Consider the following 22,198-nt stretch of genomic DNA (forward strand, 5'->3'; position numbering starts at 1 on the left):
ACCCTATATGTGTCGGATACTGCCTGACGTGGGCGGAACCTAGAGATTGCCACAATTAATGGTAGATAGTCGCAGCTCGAAGACGTACAGTCGGGTGCTTAGATGACCTCAGACCCGTTCGTAAAAACAAAAGAAACAAAAGGGACACTTCATTGATATACAATCTATGTAGAAAAAGGCTCATGCCTGAGAATAAGATTAATGCATAAGCCATATGTGGCAACCCATGAGCACCCAATGGTCGTTCCTCAGAATTACTGGCTACCAGTGCGCCATAAACATTACAACATATGGATTTCAATTTCAGTAGATATTCACTATAGCAGGCTATGACGGAACACATCCATCGTAACAGCTGGTACAACTTGTTTACCGCACGAGGGCTACTACAGCTACATGTGAGAAAATACTAGCGTCATGAGCTCAAGAGAGTGCTCAAGTTTCCCTCATCAGTCTGAATCTACATTCATGGCTTGTGAAGTACTCTTATAACCGCTTAGCTCTTCTTGGTAACGTTTTTTATCCGCAGCGGCTTTTGCTACATATGGCTCTTTCTCCTCCGCTGCAATTTTAATAAAAGAATAGAATCATTAACAGTCATCAAATCAAAATCACTTTCAGAACAATCGCAACCTCAAGAAGCAGTAATAACACATACCTGACATGCCCCTCCACTTATCCGCAATTTCTCTTGATACATCCCCAAAGGAAAGCCCAGGATTACTTCTCTTCATTTTCTGCAACATCAACTATGTTAGTCGCAAATTCTGTGTGTGTGTGTGTGTGTGTGTGTGAGAGAGAGAGAGAGAGAGAGAGCAAAAATCTATGAGGAGGTTAAACATTTCCCAAATCACTAAGCAAAACATGGAAATAAAATGAAACAGCCACCGAAGCATTGTCTAGTCCACCTTGCACTGCCACAATTATGCAAACAGATTATCACTACTTATTTGGATGAAATAGGGCAAGCCATTCACCTTAGCATTCCTTCCTTGTAGCGCATAACCAAATAGATTCATACAAACTGTCCCAAAAGTAGTGAATGACAACATAATGTAAGTCATGAAACGAACCTCGCTTTCCATCTGCAAGAAAAAGTTATAGCCAGACATAGCCTTTTTTGGCGCATTAGGATCTTTCTTCTTCTGTTTCTTCTTCTTTGACCCATCTTCATCTGCAGCTTTTGCTTTCTTCTTACTTGATGATGCTTTGACTTCTTTTCGAGATTCCTTTTTCCCGAACTTCTGAAATTAAGAATATGTTGTTAGAGATACAACTACATGATCTCTGTGACTATAACACCTTACAGAGAAAAGTCATGCCTCCTTCTCATCTCCACTTTCACTGGCATCGGACTCTTCGTCTCCAGAATCATCAGTAGGAGATCCTCCATCATCCTTATCAACGACAAAATCTTCATCCTGCAGAAAGTACAATATCAAGCAATTTTAACATCCAATGGAAATAATATTTGCAGGAACTTGGACACAACAGAATCACATGAAGATTCACATCCATCAGCATATGGAAAAAAAGTTCAATTCCTCAGAATTAAACTGAATCTCAATATAATATAAGCAGAAATATGCAGCCAAGGAGGAATGCAGGAAACTACGGATATCCTCCTATGAGATTAACATCCCAATCAGGGTCAAATCCATGCAAAAAAAGAACACCCACCTCTTCATCACTTTCGTCTCCACCGGCTTCATTCCTAATGCGCTCAAGATGGAAATCAACTGCATCATCATCGTCATCCTGAAGAACACGTGCTACTCCATCAGTGGCCTGCTCTCCCAAGTTCATGATCTTCATCCCCTTCCCACTGCATGTTTAAGATAATCAAGATACAAACTCATCCAGAAAAGGCTTTATAATATGAAAAGGATGTCCATATCCACACCTGATGAAGTTAAAAAGATTATGGTATTCATTCCTCTGGATATTCCGAAAGAGATGTTCTTGTTCAGTTTTCAATCTCACTAAAAGATCAAAATAGTGCATATTCGAGCCCCCAGCAGCATGCCTCTCAAATTCCACATAATCAATCTATGAAGAAAGAAAAGTGAAAGAGGTCAGAAGGGGAGTAGATCCACAAGAGTAATACTTACATTGATGTTGATTGTGGCACCATGAATTCAATCAAAATAACGCACAAAATTCATTAAAGCACACCTCCTCGTGAAGGATCAAGGTAGGAGGCTTGGGTAAAAAGAAGAAGCTTTTCTCAAGTGGGTACAGGACTCCATCTTCAGCTTTGAGTGATGATTTAACTGCATAACCATCTTGAGAACTACGGAACTTTCCTGGTTTCGTGACTTTGGCACCGGATAATCCACGCAAGATGGTGGTGAACACTTCATGAATGAGTCCCTATGAAACGGACCATATACACGAAAAAGAATTGGAAAGATAATACCAAAAGTTATCAAGAGAATGTCATATAACCTGATCTCCACAGAGTAATACCTTATAAGATGGTTCCAGCTTGTCCTTGTACTTGGTGTTGAATAAATCATCATTCATAGACAATGTGCTTTGAACCACATAGTCGGTTTCAAACTGTGAACATCAGCAAACAACCCACATCATTAGCATGAAAACTAGCAACAACAAAGCTGCTGATAATTCAAATGTGAAGTACCTGCATCACAATATGCGGATACAAAGTTTGCCCTTTGCGAATTGGTGGATCAAGAGTGATGATAACAAATGTATGCGGTTGGTTAGACTGAACCCAAAAAAGAAAATTCTGTATTAGTTCCCAGTTATTTAATATTACCTTATCAATCCATTGTTTCTTGGACAAGAACATGGTGAACAAGTATGAACATATTGCTTTCAAAAAAATAAATAATTGTGCAACCATGCTATCAAAAATTTATTCATTACAAGACCATGTAAAAACAGTTGCAAAATCAGTACACATGCTCTACATACCTTTGGTAGCAAAAATAAGCGAACAACACTGCTGTACTGAATTTTGAAGTCATTTGCCTGTCCTTGAAGTCGCAAGAATGACAGGTGAAGTTCTACACTGTAGCGACCCCTGTAAGTTTTAAAATCTCCATTAACCAGATGTTTAAAAAAGAAGCCAGCATATGGCATGTATCACTAACATGTTTTTTTTTTTTTTGGTTGCCGTATCAGTAACATGTTCAAGAAGAGATTTTAAAGTAGTGCAGTTTATGACATGAGCTGTCTACCTTGGAGTAAGAATGGCAATTCCCTCAAATGTAACAACAGCATCTTCACCTCCAGCCCCAACATCTGCCACCGACATGATTCTGTCGCGAAAAACCTAACATAACGAGGCAGGAAATCATGAGGGAAGTAAACTGCTTAATAGAAATGAAGGTCATTAAACTTCATATGCTCTCCACAAATCAGGAATAAACTAACCTGAGCAGGAGGACGATTTTCATCACCAACGAATTGGGTGTTGGAGTTGGGCACATGAAATGTAATTTCCATCACAGAATCTTTCTGTAGTTTCAAGACACATTGTCTCAGTAAATAAAAATCAAGCAGGAGCGTAACTCAAACCTTAAAATTAGTAAGCGGACCTCATTAGCCCCAGTTGTATCATCAACATGAAACTCCAAAATGACATCATTCTTTCCTTGAAGCTGTGTTTGTGAGACATCTGCCAGAGATACCTCAAATGCTTGTCTTGAGCCCACAAGAAATGTCAGCATATTACCTGTAAATGGCAAGTGACGTTATATCGGTCATTCATTGAACAAAATGGATTTTCTTGTCTTGGATACAGTAAATAAATAAACACGTGATAAATTCTCGCAAGGTAGCATCAAAACCTCGAAGGTGCACTGATTACAGAATGACATATCAGATGGCCTCAAATGACACAGCTGGATTTTGAGAAAATCAACCAAATCATAATTAACTTACAAGGCAGTTCCGCATTATGTTATGATAAAAAGCAGAATTTTCAACATTGTGATCTACATACTATTTGGCTGGATTTCTCTTTATCAGTTAGTTCTTTACAAAGCATCGGCCTTCATTAGAAAAAAAAAGGCAAAGGTGAAAAGACAGGAAGGCAAGAAAAGGAAACCAGAGTTCCTTATCAAATAAAACATTGCTATTGACAATGGGAATCTAATGAAGAAGCAGGAGAAGAGTTTAGATGATGCCTATTTGGAAGACAATATCAACAAGAAACTACACTCTTCTTTATAATTGACATCATGGAAAGACTATTGATGTTTATCAACAATTTATACACACATACACAGAAGACAATCTTGGAGATCCGAAGGTAAGACTGAACGATACAACGATAGGACTGTGGAAGTCATGTTGTCTATTCCCTCATAGAGAAGAAAAACTGAAAAAGTTGGAACTTCGCTGTCGCGACCAACCTTCCATTTGCTTAATCATGTTAATCGTTGAGACATCTCAACAATGCAATTTGAACTACATTAGAGCCTATTACACAAAAAGAGAGATGCTGATCATTGGTAAATGAAAATTTTTCTTCAATAAAAACAAATCAACGACATACAGATAAACAATGAAGCCATAGCAATTCTATTAAGTGGGGAACATCATAGACATTTCCCTGAAATAGGAAAAGAGGAGATCACTGACCACTCAAATCAACTTCTCCCCAATTCCGGCCACTAACAGAAAGCTGTTTCTCCTCCGGAGTTATCCCGCAGGTATTTTGGAAAAAAGTGGTCAAACTAGTAACATCCTGCCAAAAGGAGTTCTCAATTATGCCGGTTCATTTCCAGGCATTATAAGCCTACGCGAACAATTTCAAAGAGAAGAAATGCAATGATACCTGGTCTCGGAATCCAGTGAACTTATAATATAAGCCATCTTTGGTTCGAACACCTAATTGATTCGTCCTCGGCACCTTCGTCCAGGTCACCCCGACAATGTCAGATTTATCGACTTCAACTGCTTTGCCACCTCCTTGTCTCCTCCACGAAATCCCTCCCGAAAAAATCTTTATCTGCCCAGGGTTCTGCAACGCAGATCGAAACCTCAATAAGGGACCTAGGGTTTCACTATTGGGTAAGAACCAAAAAAGCAGCTTTCGCCCCGCCAAAGTATTAATCCCACTCTTCTCAGAACGAGGCAAAAGAATTCAGGACAACTTCAGAAACGAGGCTACGACCAGAATTCGACACAGCCGCAGGGCAAGGCAAGGGGCCAGATTAGGGTTTCGGGCCAATGCACGAAAACGAGACACTTTCTACCAAAATTCCTCTGAGCCACCGGAACACCACCAACAGGGCCAACCAAAAAAACTCAACTCGACCAGACCATCACCTCCAAACGGAAAAAAACCCACAAAAAAAAAAAACACCATCGATTTAGCATTTCACCGGCGGCGATGGACAGCGGCGGCAATACCCAGAAGCCGTAAAAATCGTCCTCCCGTTTATGGACGGCCGCCGAATGCGGCGGCGCGACACGCTTACACTTCCCAATTCGAACGAGCGAGGGTTTCGCGAGATCGCATCAGGACCGAAGGAAGAGGCACCGCGACCCCGAAGTCCGAGAAATCGCCGCCCTCCCCCAACCCAACAAGAAAAAGGGAGCCGGAGAGAGAGGCGTCGAGCGAGGTGGACGGGCGATTGGGGAGGAGGGGAGGGGGGAACTTACAGAGCCTCCACGGCCACCGAGAGAGATGTTGTTGAAGAGGTGACCGTCCGACATGGCGTCGCAGCTCTCTCTATTCGAAGCTCCGGCGGGAGGACGGAAGTGCGCGACAAGGCACAGAGACTGAGCGAGAGAGGGAGGCTTTTATACGGTAGTGGCGCCAATGGGGGGAGGGAGGAGGGTGGTGTGGGCTCACGTTTTAGTAAGGGTGTTTGGTTCCGGGCGGTCCGGTTTCCATCTAAGAATCGAAAACCGGACTACCTGCATTTGGAACTGGTGGCGTGTTTTATTTTTATATTTTAAGCATGTAGTCCATAGTCCCATGATTTTTTTTTTTTTTTGGTCAAGGTCCATAGTCCATGATTCATTGCAATATCTTTGTGAGAAGGATCCGTATGTGTTAACAGAAAATGCATAAGGCCCATCACGAGGGCTATCAAAACGACCCCGTTCCATGCAAAATTGATCTCCATGCTTCAAAATGAGCTCATAGATAAAGGGAAGGGTAAGGGTTGTGGGTGCTTAGGGCTTTCTACGAGCCTCGCGAATTTGTAAGAAATTTTTTTAAAAAATTGGTCCGATTCAGATTGGAGCATTGTTCACGCATGGAACCTGGGAGCGGTGCCGTCTACCTGTGAATTGCTTTTCGAATTTGTAAGAAATTTAAAAATTGGTCCGATTCGGATTTGGACCCACCAGTGCCTCGGGAATTGCCCGGGAATTCCTTTTGCATACTCCTAGCGTTTAGTATGGCGATCTTTATTGTTAGGAAAAGTTATGAAAATTCTTCTTGGCATCTATTTCTCAAAGTTTCCCTAATCACTACTGAAAATCATATGCTCATCATATGCACGATCCTAGTCTTTTCAAGGGACATTTTTGTCCAGAAAATCACTGTAACCCTAAAAACCTAAATTGTAAGTTGTAATCTATCACATTCTTATTATGACTCTTTTCACACATCTGCAGTATTCCTTCATCTCTGAATTTTCAATCTAAATATATGTGATGAGTAACCAATTATCGTCACGTGACCTTTCTAATGTTGAGACGTTTTCCCTTTTCATTTAATTTTTTGTATTTTTATTAAAATATCTTTTTTAGTTCTATTCAAGTGGCCATGTTTATTAAAATTTAACAAATTTTAACTATCTAATACTAGTATTCCTTTTTTTTTTGTTATTAGTATTTGAGTTACTTTAGTTCTCCTATTGTCTAAATCTTTTCACTTTTCAAAGCAATTAAGGGTGCGTTTGTTTTGCGAAAAAATGGGCCATTTCTAGAAAATATTTTTCAGGAAAATGAGTTCATTTTTCGGTGTTTGGCTAAAACCTAAAAAAGACTTGGAAAGTACTTTCAGTTGTTTTGTGGGGAAAATCTGATGGTGAAAATTTTCAAAAAATTTTGTATTTTTTAAATTATTTGTTATTTTAAAATTATTCTTAGAAAGAAAAGAAAATACATGAATGTTTTCCTTTTTAGAAAGAAAAGAAAAGAAAAGAAAAAATCTTAACAAATTCAAAATGAGTAATTCCGGAAAGTGTTTTCACCTTTTTAGATTAGGGAATTCACTTTCCTAATTTTATACATTAATATTTTCCTTAACCGGAAAGTATTTTCATTTGACTTACCATTTTCGGCGAATCAAACGAATGAAAGTCCAGAAAACGGATTCCTAGAAAACACTTTTCCTCAAACAAATACCCTCTAAGGGTAAGAGAGAGATAACTTTTACCCCACGAAGTCACGTACATTACACACTCTAACACAAAAAAATAACGGATAGTTGATAATTGTAAATAAATTAAAGTTCATGGGGTATTGTGTAAATGTTGGAAGTTCGAGAGCAAGCATGTACTATTTCATAATTTTAGAGATTTTGTGTAATTTTCCAATTCATTAAACTTGATTCCACGGCGCGACATGATTCGTATTCAATAAAATCCAAGTCAGCGGATGGAATTCTGCTTCTCTACAAAGTTGCAATTGGGCTCCAACCTGTTTTTAATGGGCTTGAAGCCTTTCTAGACAGCCACTTTTATATTTTCCGTCAAAAACCAAAGTTAATATTAAATTTTGAATATTATTTACGACAACATCTGAGGATGATATTAAGTGCAATTTTCGACAAAAGACAGAGCATATAACCTATGTCTTAAAAACTCGTCTATCCCTACTTCCTAACATAGGGCTATAAATCGACCAATCTATTCGATGATCGATTGTTCATCTTCGCCAATAAAAATGGCAAAGTCAGGGGTTTTGAAGCCTTTTGGAAAAGGCTGATTGTCGACCTATTCAGGATGTGGTTTCCTATAAACATATATGGTAATACCCCCTCTAATGCCAACTGTTATCGAACTTCTTCAACAAACTGTACTAGGTACAATTGTGGATTTAATTGACCATTTTGCCCTATAGGTAGTGATACTGATCTTGTCGGATTATGCACGTTAATTGGCATGTCGGGCCCAATAAGAATATTCACATTGGATAATATCAATGGAACCACTCGCCTTATATTTTCTTCATTTAGCAATTGACGGCATGTTGACCAATATAATTTGCGAATTATCATTACCAATTTGGTTGTTTTGACCAATACTATTAGCATCAATAAATGAAGAGGGATTAGAAACAAACCTTGTAATGACTAAATTGACTAGCGGCGGTTGATTGGACAATCCCAGCCTCAAAAGAACATTATTCATAGTATTAATGATGATCGGCTTACTGGCCTAATTGTTTCGTTGCTCTTCATATAACCTTTTCATGGTGGCTAATATATGAGGATTTGGTGGAACTTATCTCAACTACTCTTCAATGAGGTGTCGGGGAAGATCTACCCCTCGTGTTGGCCTCCTTCTTATGCTCGGTTAATGTTGAAGATTCGAGTATGCAACAACTTCGTCGCCGAGTTGTGGCATTGGATTGTTGTTGCGGCGGTAGTATCGGACTCTTGTTGATTTACGGTTCTTATCATTGTAGTCTCCTCAAATCAACTAGATGCGTCCCATGGGCATGCCAAAAAAATGCTTCTCCAAAAAGGTGACGATGAAATCCCTTCTGATGAAGATCTACCCCTCGTGTTAGCCTCCTTCTTATGCTCGATTAATGTTGAAGATTCAGAGTACACAACAACTTCGTCGCCGAATTGTGGCATTGGATTGTTGTTGCCAGCAGCCGCATCGAACTCTTGTTGATTTCTGGTTCTTATCATCGTTGTCTCCTCAAATCAACCAGATGCGTCCCATGGGCGTGCCAAAAAAATATTTCACCAAAAAGGCGACGATGAAATTCCTTCTGATAAAGATCTACCTCTCGTGTTGGCCTCCTTCTTATGCTCGGTTAATGTTGAAGATTCGAGTGTGCAACAACTTCATCGCCAGGAGTTGTGGCATTGGATTGTTGTTGCCGCGGCCGTATTGGATTCTTGTTGATTTACGGATCTTATCATCGTAGTCTCCTCAAATCAATTAGATGCGTCCCATGGGCGTGCCAAAAATGTTTCACCAAAAAGGTGCGATGAAATTCCTCTCGATACATATATATATATATATATATATATATATATATATATATATATATATATATATATACATGGATCGATGTGTGAATCAACAAATAATATGATTGATTTTGGACAAGAAAACAAATGACAAGATTTTTGAAGGTAGAGGACTAGAGGCAATCGTAACTATCCATTTAAATTGCGAAAAAGTAAAAATAAAGATAAATTGAAGAGAACGTTGAATTCTTTGATTGATTGGAGGGAGTATACAAAAAATAAGATGTGACTATTTAAAACCTACAATTGACGGTTACAAACGGTTAATGAACTTAAAAAGATAACTTCCTAATCTTACCTGCGGATATAAAAAGTTACAACAACACAATAATTATTGAGTTACACAACTAAACATAACCACCCAATATATATTATCTAGTAATACTTATTTAAAATAAATTATATATCCAAAACTATCAGTTGCATATCAATGTCATGACTTCGTCCCCAGTGAAGGTTCTCATTGATAATTGACATTTGATATCTTCTTGAATCTTGGAGACTTGTCGATGCTCTCAAGTTGTCGACTATGAGATGTTCGCCAAACTCTATCATGATGGACTAAATTTGTTACTTGTCCATTATAACCAAAAGTTAGTTATTTTTTTTATGTCAACAAAATTATAAAAAGAAGAAAACAACCTCGACCATCGGGGTGTCCCATGATGGCCCAAACTAAAGCCCAAGGCGTTTTTATTCGACCAACAGAAGAAAAGCAATGCGGTGTATCGAACCCGATTAGCGCAGGAAAGTTGTCATTTCCTAAACTGGCCTGTTCCTAACAACGTCATACTGCTATTTAATGGCCTTCCAATAGTTTTCATAGTCTCTGCAGATGATTTTTCCTGGAGCTGGGGTCATCTTAATGATCTCTCTGTCTCTCTTTCTCTCTGCGCTGGAGATTGTCATTGCTTTTCTTTGCAAAAATACCAGGAGTATATTTCTCGAATACGGGTCGATGGATACAAGAGCGGAAGATTGCGGGATGATTCTTGGTGAAATCATCGGTCACTTGACTTGGGGACATAGGAGACATCGCCTATAATTTTAGAGCTTCCTGGAGACAAGAACACTCTTTCCTCAATTCGGATACCATAGGACAAGGATCTTTTGAAACCTCGCAAACATCGAACCCAAACAGAAAGTGAAAACTAACCCATCATCGCCAGACGATGAGCCCTATGAAAGAACCAGTAAACTGTTAGGAGTTCACACTGTTAAGTTAAGTTGCTTAGAAGACTCGTGGCACATGCCGCGAGCCATCCTGGATCTTGTCGAACAGAACAAAATGCGGTAAAAACATTTTGCGGAGTCTTCTCATCCCTAAAGCGCCAAAGGAAGTACTTTTTTTTTTAGGTGGGACTCCGTCTCTTTCGATTGAACATTCTGATATTCGACTTCTTGTTCCAAAGTCCGTGTTCCTCTGCTTTTGTAGGCTTCCTCTCTCTTTCCCCGTTCATATCCTTTAAAACTTGATACCTTATCATAAGCAAAAACGAGAATACTAATTTACTCACCTAATTGATTTGTGCACCTAAATCTTTGCTCTTGCATGCCCGTGAAATGGCAAAGCAGAATGCGGATTTGATAGTAGTTCGGTTTGCCAATCAAAATTTTTACTGCTAGAACACAATTTCAGACAAGAACACTTAACAATACCATGTCAAATTAATAGAAATTGAATATGCACCGCAAGTGCATCCACTGTATTTGCACTGGATATGGAGAATTATATTTATGATCGAACCTAATATACGAGTCCAGGTCTAACAGTTGCGCATGTATCCGGTGCATACAATCCTGATTTTTCATAAAAGCATGTGACAGTCCATGCCGGAACTTACAAAAAGCAACAAGCTGACAAAAATCTACAAAATACACAGGAGTTAAAAGGACTTTGGATAACAATTTTGGTCAACATTGCATGCTTCTTGGGCAACCGATCTGCAGCATAAAGCCAGGCACAAAACAATGACACCTTGGTTCTTAGGTCTTTGTGCTACAAGACAAGGTATGGACACTAAATCTTGTCTCACATTACTTCGTGATCATCTTTGGATTTGTTTTCTACTGGAAAAACAGTTGAAACACCACAGACAAATCGTAATAAAAACCACTGCATATATAAGCTTCCATGACCACATGGACTCCTTCAGGTCAAGCAGCCAAGGAAAGTTCAAAAGCAACCGCAACAAGGAAAGAGTCACAGAGAAACAAGAGAAACAATGGAAATGTTGACCACAGTGAAGAAAGAAGAGAACACGGGAAAGTGCCACATGTGCTCGGATGATGGCGTACCACCCGTTGTTAGGTGCATCAAAAGACGTCGCAGAGACCCATCCTTGGTCAACCTCGGCCGGGATGCTGACCAAAGTCAACCACAGCAATTAGGTGATCAAGTATCTGCTGCTGCCGCGACAACCCCGAAGAGAAGTTCAAGATTTCGCGGTGTTAGCAGGTTTGAATAAATTCAGTTGTTTGAATTTGTGATTTCTTTTTCCTGATGGGTAGATTGTGTAAATGGCTGAGTGGAAATGGAAATACAAATGACAGGCACAGATGGACTGGTCGGTATGAAGCCCACCTGTGGGACAAGCTCTCTTGGAATGTAACGCAAAAGAAGAAAGGGAAGCAAGGTATGTCTAATCTTTCTCTCCTTTTTTTATTCCTTTCTTGTATTGAATTAATCGTCTTGATCATTACCTTTTCTCAACCCAATAACGTGTTCTTGTTTTATTGAATTTGCATGGCTGTCGGATTCCTCTGTAATTTGTTGGGGTTGAACAGTTTATCTAGGTGAGTCCAAGCTATCTCAAAAGAAACTATTCTATTCCACCGCGGTTCTTCTCAGGTGACAAAAAGAGACTGAACTTTTTCCTCTCTTATCTATATCTCAGGAGCTTATGATGAAGAAGCAGCAGCAGCAAGAGCATATGATATGGCTGCACTCAAGTATTGGGGAACATCGACCTTCACCAATTTTCCGGTACACGACATTCTTCTATTTCAGCTCTAGATGCTAAATTCTTCTTCCAGGAAGATGCATGTGATCTAATATTGAGATACCTTTGGCAGATATCAGATTATGAGAAGGAGATCGACATTATGCAAACTGTAACAAAAGAGGAATACTTAGCCTCTTTAAGAAGGTAAGTGTCGACACATGTTTGGATTATACATGAAGGACGTTAATGTGTTGCATTCGTTGCCTAGTTGACATCCTGTTGATTTTCTTTTTCGGCAGAAAGAGCAGCGGCTTCTCAAGAGGCGTATCCAAGTATAGAGGAGTTGCCAGGTAAATTCTAAATAATGACAACAAATCATTTTGAAGAGAAAATACTGACGGAAATGGATATGCTAAAGCCTTAAGTGAAAATAAAATGTGCAGACACCATCACAATGGTAGATGGGAAGCAAGAATTGGGAGAGTCTTCGGAAACAAGTACCTCTACCTCGGCACTTACAGTAAGTTAAACTTCAACCAATCTTATTGCTTGCATAGGAAGAAAATAGAAATTTCCTCAGTTGGACCTTTCTTCAGATAGAACCTATAATCGAGCCGTTATTGAGAAGGACAGCGTGTAAACACAGACTTGAATTCTCTCTCAAGTGTATTATATTAATCATGAAGGTACTCAGGAGGAAGCAGCCCGTGCCTATGACATTGCTGCAATCGAATATAGGGGGATCAATGCTGTGACCAATTTTGACTTGAGTACTTACATCAGATGGTTGAAGCCTGGAACAAATGGTTCATCACTCATCTTACCGGAACAACAGATCTTCACAGATTCTTCGATAGCACTATCAACAACCAACTACATCCCTGTAGAGGAGACTAAATCCTCATTCTTCCTGGCTAATCCTTTCATGGAAGACGATTTAACCAATATCCCTCGAAAGCAAGATACATTCAAAAGTAAAGTACCCGTTAGCTCGGGCAGTAAGTCTTCATCTTCGCCGACAGCACTTGGCCTACTCCTCAGGTCTTCAGTGTTTAGAGAATTGGTCAAGAAGAATACATCCGTCTCCGAGGAAGACACAGATGGGGAAGAGGCAAAAGACCAACCTCTGCAAGGAAGTGACGATGAATTCACGGGGATCTTCTGCGACGGAATAGGGGACGTCCCCTTTATCTGCTCTTCAAACAGGGACGGTGTACAGTTACATGAAAGAGAGCTACAGTTCATTCTGTGAACCTCTCAGGAACCCATAAAAAAAGATGAGTTTTAATAGTCAGCCAACAAGTTAGCAGATACAATCTAGTTTCTGGCTTGGATGTGATGTAAAGAGGTTTCTCACCAAATTGGGATGTTAAGAATTTCCTGTCAATATTGAATAAAAGCTTCCCATTTCTCTGGAGATGAATCAGGATCCATCCTGCATTAATAGTCACAAGGGAAGAGCCAAGCAGAGTGATGATTTTCCTTCGGGGTGCTTGAACGTACTATATAGCCCATCTGATGGATTAGAAACATTCGTTGTATCTATATGAATTGAAATTTAGAACGTGGAAATCCAAATCCTTCCTGTACATGGCTTCGAATGGTCCGTGCGAAGGACGCAAGGTTGGATTGCAGGTCTTGGTAATTTTGTCTGGCCACTGCAGGTGTCAAATACATCTACGGGCATAGAAGGACAGATCATGTCGTTATCTGATGCGGCGGGGAAATACCGAATTCGCAAGTTAATTTTTCTTTACTTGTGGAGAGAACATCATCCCCAGTGTGTCTATCAAGGGTCCATCATGTAAAACCAACGGGGATTCAGCGGTCAAGATATAGGCCCTGTTTTGTTCAGCATTCAAATGCTGCTTTGGGGCTCTAAAGGTCCTTGGGCAAATGCAAACTTATTTGGCAAATTTTTTTGCAAGCTTTGAGGAGATGCAAAAAGCTTTGAGGAGATGCAATTGCATCTCCAAAGTTCCCTAAGGGCCTTTGGCTGAATGCACTTCATGAGGTCCATTGAGGAAATTGCATTTTCAAAATGCAATTGGCACTATTCATACGTCACTGTTCATCGCGCCCAAGGAACCACACCGGAGGCCGGCCGGGGTCCGGCGACCGCCGCCCGGGGGTCGGGTGACATCCGGCGACCGCCCGCTGGGCGCCCAGGCCTCGGGCGGTGCTCGGGTCGCGCGACAGGAAGCTACCGTCAGCTCGAGCGCCCAGCGATGTCGCCGGGTCAGCGACCCCGCGGCGGCTCGCCGGAGGTCGCCCAACCCCAGTGGCGATCGCCGAGGTCGCCGACCCGGCGACCACCGCTGGGTCGCCGGCCTCGGGCGGCACTCGGGTCGCGACCCGGATGCGGGTTGCGCGACCGGCGCCGCGTGAGGTCGGGCGACCCCAGCGGCGATCACCGGAGGTCGGCCGACCTCGAGCGAGAGGCGCGACGGCCAGATCGGCCGCGGAGGTTGGGCGGCCGTTACAGCTGCTTGGGACGATCGCCGCGATGGTGGTTCGAGCCAAAATTTTTTTTTTTTAAATATTAGCAAAAGTCCTTTACAAAATTAAGATTTTACCAAACGGTATTTAGACCAAAGTTGTTTTCAAATGTGATTTTAAAAACACGTTACCACACTACTTGCATTTCGAAAACCCTTTTAACTCAAAGGTATTTGCATTTTGCCAAATGCATTCCCCCAAAGCCAAACCAAACAGGCCCATAATTGAAGCAAAAGTACGTGCAGCTGAATACGCAAGAATGCAGGAAAAGATGCATGACAGTTCACTATATTTTCCATTCCCATGGGAGCATTCCACATATAGGTATCTATATACATGATAACGACATCACCACTTCAGGCATTATCGTCCGAATAGGAATTTGGTTGCCAAAATTATGATGTGTACTCATCCAAGTATTGTGAAATCGGGTGGTCTGCAAATGTGAAGTCCCTCAAGCGCACAACTCCAATTTCAGGGCCACAAGCAGCAGTAACGATTCGGCAACCATCCACAGCAATGGCCGAACATCCAGAGGTGGAACTCACTCCTTCCCAGCCACAAATTAACGAGTTCACTCGATTACCAGTGTCAGCTTCCCAAACATTAACATATTCATCTTCTGGGCCCCCTGTAACTATTTTGTATGAATCCATGTGCAAATGCGTCACAGGACCTAAATGCCCATCCAGCTCAGCTATTGGCGCCGATTTACTTTGGCCCTGGTTCTTTCTGACATCCCAAAGCATCGCCCTGCAACATCACAAACATCTTGCTTTCAGAGCACTAAAAACAAACTATCAACAGAAAATTTTCCATATAAGAGATTGTGAATCCCCATTGCCATATTTGTCTTTAACAATTTATTCCCAATTAATTGCCGACGCTTTCAGGAATAAACTGTCAGGTATTAATGCCCCAGCCCCTGCTAAAAAACCCCACCCCCACACAACCTCAAAAACACACACAAAAAAAAAGCCTGGGTGGTTAAATAGAGGGGCAACAGAATAGATCCGACTACTATTGAAGATATTATATACAAATATGGCATAAGAATGCGCTTGTCTATTGAAAACTTTTTTCTCTTGTTCATTGTTTCCTATTGCAGTAAAGTAGGTAACGATCTATAAATCTTAAGGAACAACTGCTCTCCTAAACATATCACACGTTTTTCTCGCCGACAAAAAGATAAGCTCAGAGAACCTGAGCAACTCATTGGAAGACAACGTCGATGGAAAATAAGTGACATTGCTCCATATGTTCACTCAATGGGTGAAAGAATTTGCATCAGGAACGTCAATGTACTTTGTCTTGCATACTTTGTTTACTCTTAGAGGAACGAAAGTATGGTCTTTTCCAAAAACCTAAATTTATTGCATCTGTGTTCATTCTAATTGGTCTGAGGATGTCCAATTGTTTTAGCTTCCCATATCCTACAGCTCACCATCAAGATAAACATATGTAGATTGCTTATTATAAGGAAATTATTGGATCAAAGGAAACAACTGCTAAAGCGAAGCACTCTGGACAACTTGCAGCATGATCCCTCAGTGTGGATGATTCTACACCAAACAAGTGCAACTCATCAAAAAATCTCTCTACCACGAGAAAAGAACTAACCTGCCAGTCTCACCCGTACAGATTAATGACTTCGAAGGAATAATTCCAAAGGAATACAAGCTTCTTTGGGAAGTTGCTGCAGTGCTAACTCTTTGCGTTGTCCTTAAGTCTATAATGGCAACATGGGAACCAGCAGCCACATAGAGCAGTGATTCATTGCACTTCACGTTTACAGGTGCACCAGAAACAGAAGCCGTTCCAATGCAGCATGATGAACGAACAGCAGATGATGCATTTGCATCCCAAACCCTTATCTAACATGAAAATCAGAATCATCTGTCAGGATAAGATAAAACAATATCCCATTAAGAACCGACATTACAGGACAACAAAACGATCGCAATAAATCCATTCAAAGGAAAAAAGTCTATACTGACGTCAATAACTTCAGCTTATTCTAAAGATTCCTCCTTTCTGGCAGAAGACATGCTTAGGACTTATGGAGCCTATTTGTATGATGTTGCTTTTTCTGATCTATAAGCTCCTTAATAAGAAGAGTCCCTCAGTGGAAGTATCTCTCCTAATTTATACCTCAAGAGCTTATCCAGTGATGGCGCTTGATGGAAATTACTCAGGGATGCAAGCAATTGCGAAAAATTAGTGAGAATAAAATGAGAAAAAGTTCAGAACGCTGTGAAAGTGCCCGTACTTTAATGTACTGGAGGAAGTTCCTCAAATATTAGTTCTATCAACGTCGTGATCATCTGTTGATATACATAGACCAATTTATTGAATTTATGTTGGTATACAGAATAAATACATAGACTCTTCAAGAGAATAAGATAGAAGTACCTCAGTATCTCCTGAAATAGACACCAAAAGAGAAGTACAGTGCCTGGAAGAAAAATATAAACATATGTTCATATCAGCATACCCGGTGCAAGGACTTCATATCATTGAGAAATGAAACACGACCAAAGACATATGACAACTTGAAATACAGTACTATTGAGAAACATAGGAACTTGATAAGGAGCTTGCAAGTTGGTAATGTAGAACTGATAGTGACAATTGACAGAGCAGATAGTAAATCTGAGGTCACGCTACTCGTGATTTGCTATATCTTGTGAGAATTACTGTGACATAAAACTGAATCCTCATGATCAAGCCTACAAATCAGCAATGTCATTCTATATTTTCCAAAATAAGAGGCTTCTAACAAGTGCACAGAATGATTAAAGTGGAAGGTAAGACTTCAGTGGATGTGAATATCCAAGAAAAGATGTGATAGACATTACATAGTGTATTTGATGCCCTCGAATAAGATGAGAGATTCTCATTTTGAGGTGGTTTGGACAAGTCAATGATGAATTTTAGAAGCTCCTGTGAGAAAATGTGACTCTCTAATGGGGATTCAGGTTAAAGAGCAGTGGAAAAGCTAAAAAGTTGTGGATAAGAACTTGAGAAAATATCTTGAGTACTTAGATAGTCACATGTCACTGAAGATTAATAGTGCACAGCAGTAGAGGATGCATGTGCCCAACATTTGGTGAAGCATGGCTTAGTCTTTCTACTATGCCCTAAGCAAAATTAGATTATAGATGGGGAACCAAGAACATGATGGGCTAAACTTTACTTTGAAGTTATGTTCTGATATAAGGCAATCACAAAAAAGGAAGACAAAGCGATAGCTATTAATTTACCAACTTTAATGAAATTAATAAATGTGCTATGTGCCTTTTATTCCATACCTAGAGATTATTTGAAAACAGAATGTACAAGCCAAGGACCAAATTTCCTTAAACCTTCTCAAAAACATCAAAATAGAAGAGACGCCACAGGGGAGTTCTTCAAGAAACAAACACATACCCAGCAACTGAAATAAACTTGACTGGCTTCTCATGCCCATAAAACGTGGATTTTAACGCCTGTTCTCCACGTTTCCTACTTGAAAGGGACCAAAGTCGAACCACACCATCCTCACCTCCACTTGCCAATACTCTATCCTTGCCTTCACCTATTAATTTATCTGACAGGGTCCAAACTGGGCCAATGTGACCTTTAAAACACCGTTGGCATTCACCCTGAGAAAAGGAAGCATACGAATGACAGACTGTACATAATTTTTAGGGATAAAGGAGTTAGTAGTCCCTGAACTTCTTTTTTTGGTCAATTGGGCCGTTTAACTATATGTTTTTTTGTTCGAGTTAATACTTCAGTCAAATAAATGGACGGCATGCTGACGTGGAAGAGCACATCAGAGCCATGTCAACCATATACATCCATGTCAACACCAAATCTTGTTCCTCCTAACTATTTACTGAGAAGGACCAAAAAAGAAAAAAAGAAGAAGAAAAGAAACCAGAAGTCAGAGAGGAAGGGAGAGAGACAGCTCCCCGGTGGAAGAGACGAAGACGAAGGCGCTAGCTAGGCAGTGGCGATGGCGCAGCCCAGCCACCAGTGAAGGTCCAGTTACCTTCACCGTTGTCTAGGACTGCCTCTGTGAGGGGTGGCGCCGCAGCTGCCATTGGCCAGCAAGAGCATGTGTGTGAAAGCTTCTGATCCTTCTCCTCTATATTGGCTATTCCGGTAAGTTTTTCCTTTTCAGATTTTTTGTCTAATCTTGAAAAATGATTTTTTTCTCATTTTCTAATTTTTTTTTAATTCTTAATTTAAATATAAGATACCGTGTGGGATGTCAGCGTGACACTTAGCAGCAACTAAACAGTCACGTCAGCAGTTCCATTTATTTTTTTAATGGAAGGACTAATTTGAACAAAAAAGTATATAGTTCGAGGACCCAATTCGCCAAAACAAGGGTTGAGAGACCAGAAAAACAAATTGAAAATGTTCGGGACTACTGGTGCCTTCATTCCTAATTCTTAAGCTACCATAGGTCATAACCTAAATGATGAATCAAAATGGATAAAGGTCAACAAATTATCTTCTTCTAAATTCAAAGCCAAATAAGAGAACAAATTGCTTAAGCTTCTCATTACCATAAATCCCTTAACAGAAGTAAAATTTACAGATGTCATTCTACACAGGCTCATCTCTCATTCAAACAGATTTCAGCAGGAAGTGCTAGCTAATCTCGTACCTCCCACCATAGCCGAATGGAACGATCACAGCTTGATGTCACCAGCGCACTTTCCTCACTCTCTGTCTCACCTCCGGATGAAGAAATTTCACTAAGGGGAAAAAGTCTGCACATCAAAGGATTCATGTTCTAAAGAATAAGATATAAATTTTCTCAAAGAAGAATAGACATCGGAACGTTTGTTGACATTTAGAAACCAAAAATGTGCTTGAACTGCCCCAAAAAAGAGAAACTAAAAGCTCAATTTGATGAGTGTGGAGAACTTTAAGCAGCAGAGACACCCATTCCCTTGTGGCTATTGAGCTGACTCATAGAAAATATGCCACATTTTATAATTTGCATCTAAAAATTCTATAAGTGACCAGAATTCACTAAATTGAGACAGGTAGGATAGCAGGTCCACAACCAAAGTGTCTCTAGCTGTTAACCTGATCAAGAGGAAACTGACAACCCTGGCTTTAGTTTTATTTATCCTTTAGAGTATTTCCAATCCAATTACTAAGCAACTGGCCCAATGATTATATGACAAGGAACTCTAGGCAGTACGTTACCTGCAAGTGCATAGAATGAGTACATTAGAGAGAGAATACTCTAGTAAATATGTGGACATTCAAGAAAAGATAGAACTACAACTTATGGAGGAAATGTTAACACAGCTTCAATTGCTGCAGAGAGACTCTTTTGAGGTAAAGCAGGAGACATGAGACAATGGCCTTTATATGCTCTCTAGTAAGAAGGTGTCGCTTTTAGATGGAGAAATAGGGTAAAAGGAATAGGGAAGGCATGGGAAGAAACTCTGAGAGAAGAATTTCATCATGGAGGATATGATACTAAACAAGTTAATGGCACAACATGATCCACATAACCAGACCCATTGAGGAGGAGTAGTCTTGTTTATTGGCAATTTCGTTGCATAGAAGCAATATTTCGCATTAAGGCGTGAACCGCAACTTTTTTGAGAATTTAACCCCAAAATTATTATAAGAAAAAAAGAATAAGGCTCGACCAATTGTTCTTCAAGAGAAGGTCCAACCAAATGAGACATTGTCAAGGTGACTCAGTGAGATGAGAACTTATAGGTTATAGTACAAAACTGTGACTGCACATAGACAGTCAACATCACCACATTATACTCATTTTCAATCCTGTTTGTCTCTAACGTGAATTTGTTCAAATATTTAATACCTGAAATTGACAGTATGGTATCATACTACAAAATATGCAGCAGCATGTAGCATGCATCACAAACTAACCGATGTCCAGTTTCATAATCTACTCTAGACAACAGCAGAAAGTAAATCCATCCTACTAGTCTCACCTCATACAAGTAACTTCTGCTTTGTGCTTGTATCGTTCACCAGCGTACTTCCGTTGACCAGCAGAGCTATCGAACTTCAGAATTTGTAAGGTTGAACCCTGGATGCAACACCATACGTAGTAAGTGCTACAAGCTTATTTTGCTCAAGAATGACACTGGATACATGAAATTCCCTATAACAATTAATTCATAAACTTTTAAGACTGTTTCTTCGTAATGAATAGGTTGGCAACACTGGACGACGCTTTGACTGATGTCACGGAAGCAAAAACTAGGAGACAAGCATAAAAGAAAGGCGCTACTCGATTGGAAGCAAGCTGGGAAAATAACATAAAAAGCAAAAAGAACAGATCTATCATACCTGAGCAAGAACCACGCGGCTCTTATCCAATAAGAAGCCATTGTATGGAGCCCTTGGACGGAAGTGAATAACCAAGGGATCAACAAATTTGAACTGCTGCACTGCAGAAAGTCTATCCCAATATGCTCTCCTAAACCCTGTTGTAAAGCCGGCAGGCACTAGCCAAGGCCACTCTACAAAATCGGTTTAAAAACATCCTTTAGTAAATCAATTTTCATCGGAGAGAGGCCGGCAAACACATATGTAACGACTTAGTCGACTAGCAATACTAGGAAGAGAAGTCTCTTTTCAAGATCTTTAGTCATTTGATACAAGCCCCTACGACAACAGGATATACGATTCCTCCATACCAATTCAATACATATCGCATCGACATTTTATTCTATCCTTCCATTTTCTTAGGCTGCAAAGCTCCAGTGGTAACTGACGAGACAGTGGCAAACCTTAAAGTTTGTCATTCCACAGACACGACTCTCCTATACGAAGCTTTGCAGCAACTACGTCGTAGCACAAAAATCCGCAACAACTCCTATGAAGTCCCAGATAACGACCTCCGACTGGACACCATACTTTTCTCCCCTGACGACCGTGCATTTTTTTTTTTAATGAATTTTACGTAATTCTAGCAGTTCACGCACGGTCCATTCATCGCATGCATAATAAACGGAATCGCATCTCAGCCTCGCGGCGACGGACACCGTTCGCACTGACTGACCTATAAAGGCGGTGCCAGACGGCATCGGAATAAGCGACGCGCTTGAAGAACTTGCAGGACATCGCCATGCTCGACACCTCCCGCGGCGTCAAGTAACCCGCGCAGCGGACCAACACGTCCGCGTCCACGTTGGTGATCGTCGTCGTCGCTGCCGGCGCCGCCGCCGTCCCCGTCGAACGGCCGCGCCTCTTCGACGGAGGCGGGTCCATTTGCGGAGCTCCGCCGGAAAAACCCTAGGGCGCGCGCACGGTATTGGTCTGGTGATCCCCGACCGATGATGGTCCGACGACGGGAGAAAATGATCCGCAACGCTTTTGGAGCTCCCCTCGCCCGTCCCTGCTATTCATAACCTTTCCCCTTTTTAGCCGAAAAACGAGGGGCTCCCTTGGCTGAAAGATTATGCTACCCCCCCAATACATGCGCTCGTTCCACTCAAAATTTGATAATAAAGAAAACTATTTTTAATGAAAATTATCAAGAAAAATAATTTTTCAT

General features: G+C 40.6%; 3 protein-coding genes across 3 annotated transcripts; 1 reads left to right on the forward strand and 2 right to left on the reverse strand.

Annotated features, from left to right (window-relative positions):
• Window positions 1-169: 169 nt before the first annotated feature.
• Window positions 170-5,810, reverse strand: LOC115688276 (FACT complex subunit SSRP1). Its single transcript, XM_030614048.2, has 16 exons — window positions 5,641-5,810; window positions 4,811-4,996; window positions 4,615-4,720; window positions 3,567-3,703; window positions 3,403-3,486; window positions 3,207-3,301; window positions 2,941-3,049; window positions 2,645-2,731; window positions 2,470-2,562; window positions 2,176-2,373; window positions 1,904-2,049; window positions 1,681-1,825; window positions 1,323-1,421; window positions 1,074-1,244; window positions 659-737; window positions 170-562 (listed from the first exon to the last, which is right to left on the reverse strand). The coding sequence occupies exons 1-16, from the start codon at window positions 5,692-5,694 to the stop codon at window positions 450-452; spliced, it is 1,902 nt and encodes a 633-aa protein (XP_030469908.1). The 5' UTR covers window positions 5,695-5,810; the 3' UTR covers window positions 170-449.
• Window positions 5,811-11,459: 5,649 nt separating this feature from the next.
• On the forward strand, window positions 11,460-13,561 carry LOC115688247 (AP2-like ethylene-responsive transcription factor AIL7). Its single transcript, XM_056313756.1, has 5 exons — window positions 11,460-12,191; window positions 12,281-12,354; window positions 12,450-12,500; window positions 12,594-12,670; window positions 12,837-13,561. The coding sequence occupies exons 1-5, from the start codon at window positions 12,144-12,146 to the stop codon at window positions 13,400-13,402; spliced, it is 816 nt and encodes a 271-aa protein (XP_056169731.1). The 5' UTR covers window positions 11,460-12,143; the 3' UTR covers window positions 13,403-13,561.
• A 1,314-nt stretch (window positions 13,562-14,875) lies between these two features.
• LOC115688246 (probable E3 ubiquitin ligase complex SCF subunit sconB) lies at window positions 14,876-21,912 on the reverse strand. The gene is made up of 8 exons (XM_056313893.1): window positions 21,687-21,912; window positions 20,989-21,161; window positions 20,628-20,725; window positions 19,310-19,415; window positions 18,079-18,293; window positions 17,062-17,104; window positions 16,270-16,523; window positions 14,876-15,402 (listed from the first exon to the last, which is right to left on the reverse strand). Exons 1-8 carry the CDS (start codon window positions 21,910-21,912, stop codon window positions 15,045-15,047), a joined length of 1,473 nt encoding a protein of 490 aa, XP_056169868.1. The 3' UTR covers window positions 14,876-15,044.
• Window positions 21,913-22,198: the final 286 nt, after the last annotated feature.

This window comes from Syzygium oleosum, unplaced genomic scaffold, assembly GCF_021117445.2.
Source record: "Syzygium oleosum isolate NSW1041296 unplaced genomic scaffold, Sole_v2.1 Sole_v2.08, whole genome shotgun sequence".
Taxonomy (NCBI): domain Eukaryota; kingdom Viridiplantae; phylum Streptophyta; class Magnoliopsida; order Myrtales; family Myrtaceae; genus Syzygium; species Syzygium oleosum.

Coding starts and splice junctions, on each gene's coding strand:
- LOC115688276 (XM_030614048.2), bottom strand. CDS start 5,694: ATGTCGGACGGTCACCTCTTCAACAACATCTCTCTCGGTGGCCGTGGA. Junction 2,732..2,940: donor GCTTATTTTTGCTACCAAAG/GTATGTAGAGCA, acceptor TTTTGGGTTCAG/TCTAACCAACCGCATACATT. Junction 2,374..2,469: donor AGCTGGAACCATCTTATAAG/GTATTACTCTGT, acceptor TCCGTTTCATAG/GGACTCATTCATGAAGTGTT.
- LOC115688247 (XM_056313756.1), top strand. CDS start 12,144: ATGGCTGCACTCAAGTATTGGGGAACATCGACCTTCACCAATTTTCCG. Junction 12,355..12,449: donor TACTTAGCCTCTTTAAGAAG/GTAAGTGTCGAC, acceptor CTTTTTCGGCAG/AAAGAGCAGCGGCTTCTCAA. Junction 12,501..12,593: donor AAGTATAGAGGAGTTGCCAG/GTAAATTCTAAA, acceptor TAAAATGTGCAG/ACACCATCACAATGGTAGAT.
- LOC115688246 (XM_056313893.1), bottom strand. CDS start 21,912: ATGGACCCGCCTCCGTCGAAGAGGCGCGGCCGTTCGACGGGGACGGCG. Junction 21,162..21,686: donor TAGGTCAGTCAGTGCGAACG/GTGTCCGTCGCC, acceptor CCGATTTTGTAG/AGTGGCCTTGGCTAGTGCCT. Junction 16,524..17,061: donor CTATTTCAGGAGATACTGAG/GTACTTCTATCT, acceptor TTTTCATGTTAG/ATAAGGGTTTGGGATGCAAA.